We start from the raw sequence: 493 nt of genomic DNA, 5'->3' as shown, positions 1-493 counted from the left end.
CATTGTAATTGTCACTGTCACTCCCAGTATCACTCTCACCATTATTTTCATTGTCATAATTCTTGTAATTAACATAATTTCATTAGTCATTACTATATTCCTCTCCTTTTCTTTCCCATCTTTCCACTAGTTAATCCCTTAAAAAAATGATATAAACTGATTTTAATTTCTTTCCCTTCCAGATCAGCACACAAGACCAGAAACTTCCTCCAACATGACAGACGGAATGCTTTCTCTGTCATGGAATAACCACAGCACGACTTTCTGCCACATGCTTTCAGCCCTAAGACACAAGGTATTGACCTAAATTACCGATGGATTACGCAGTTATGGAATGAGATGTAATGAATCAGGATGGATTATGGGATATCAAATAGGTAGATATATTTAGATGTAGTGAAATAAGTTTGGTAGATGTATGAAATAATATTGAATATTGGTGGATGAAATATTTATGTATGGACTAAATTGGCAGATGGAATAGCATTAGTAT

At 34.1% G+C, this 493-nt stretch overlaps 1 protein-coding gene across 2 annotated transcripts in view; it reads left to right on the top strand.

Annotated features, from left to right (window-relative positions):
• Nucleotides 1-493, top strand: part of LOC119592131 (zinc finger and BTB domain-containing protein 7A-like) — a 13140-nt gene that overhangs the window by 2050 nt on the left and 10597 nt on the right. For both annotated transcript variants that reach the window (XR_005230407.1, XM_037940950.1), the window contains exon 2: nucleotides 183-295. Coding sequence is in view for 1 of the 2 variants with exons in the window: in XM_037940950.1 (XP_037796878.1) it covers nucleotides 215-295 (81 nt within the window). In the remaining variant the exon portion in view is untranslated. The remainder of the gene's footprint in view (nucleotides 1-182; nucleotides 296-493) is intronic.

Source organism: Penaeus monodon, chromosome 29, assembly GCF_015228065.2.
Source record: "Penaeus monodon isolate SGIC_2016 chromosome 29, NSTDA_Pmon_1, whole genome shotgun sequence".
Taxonomy (NCBI): Eukaryota; Metazoa; Arthropoda; class Malacostraca; order Decapoda; family Penaeidae; genus Penaeus; species Penaeus monodon.
This window is presented reverse-complemented; position numbering and strand designations above follow the sequence as displayed.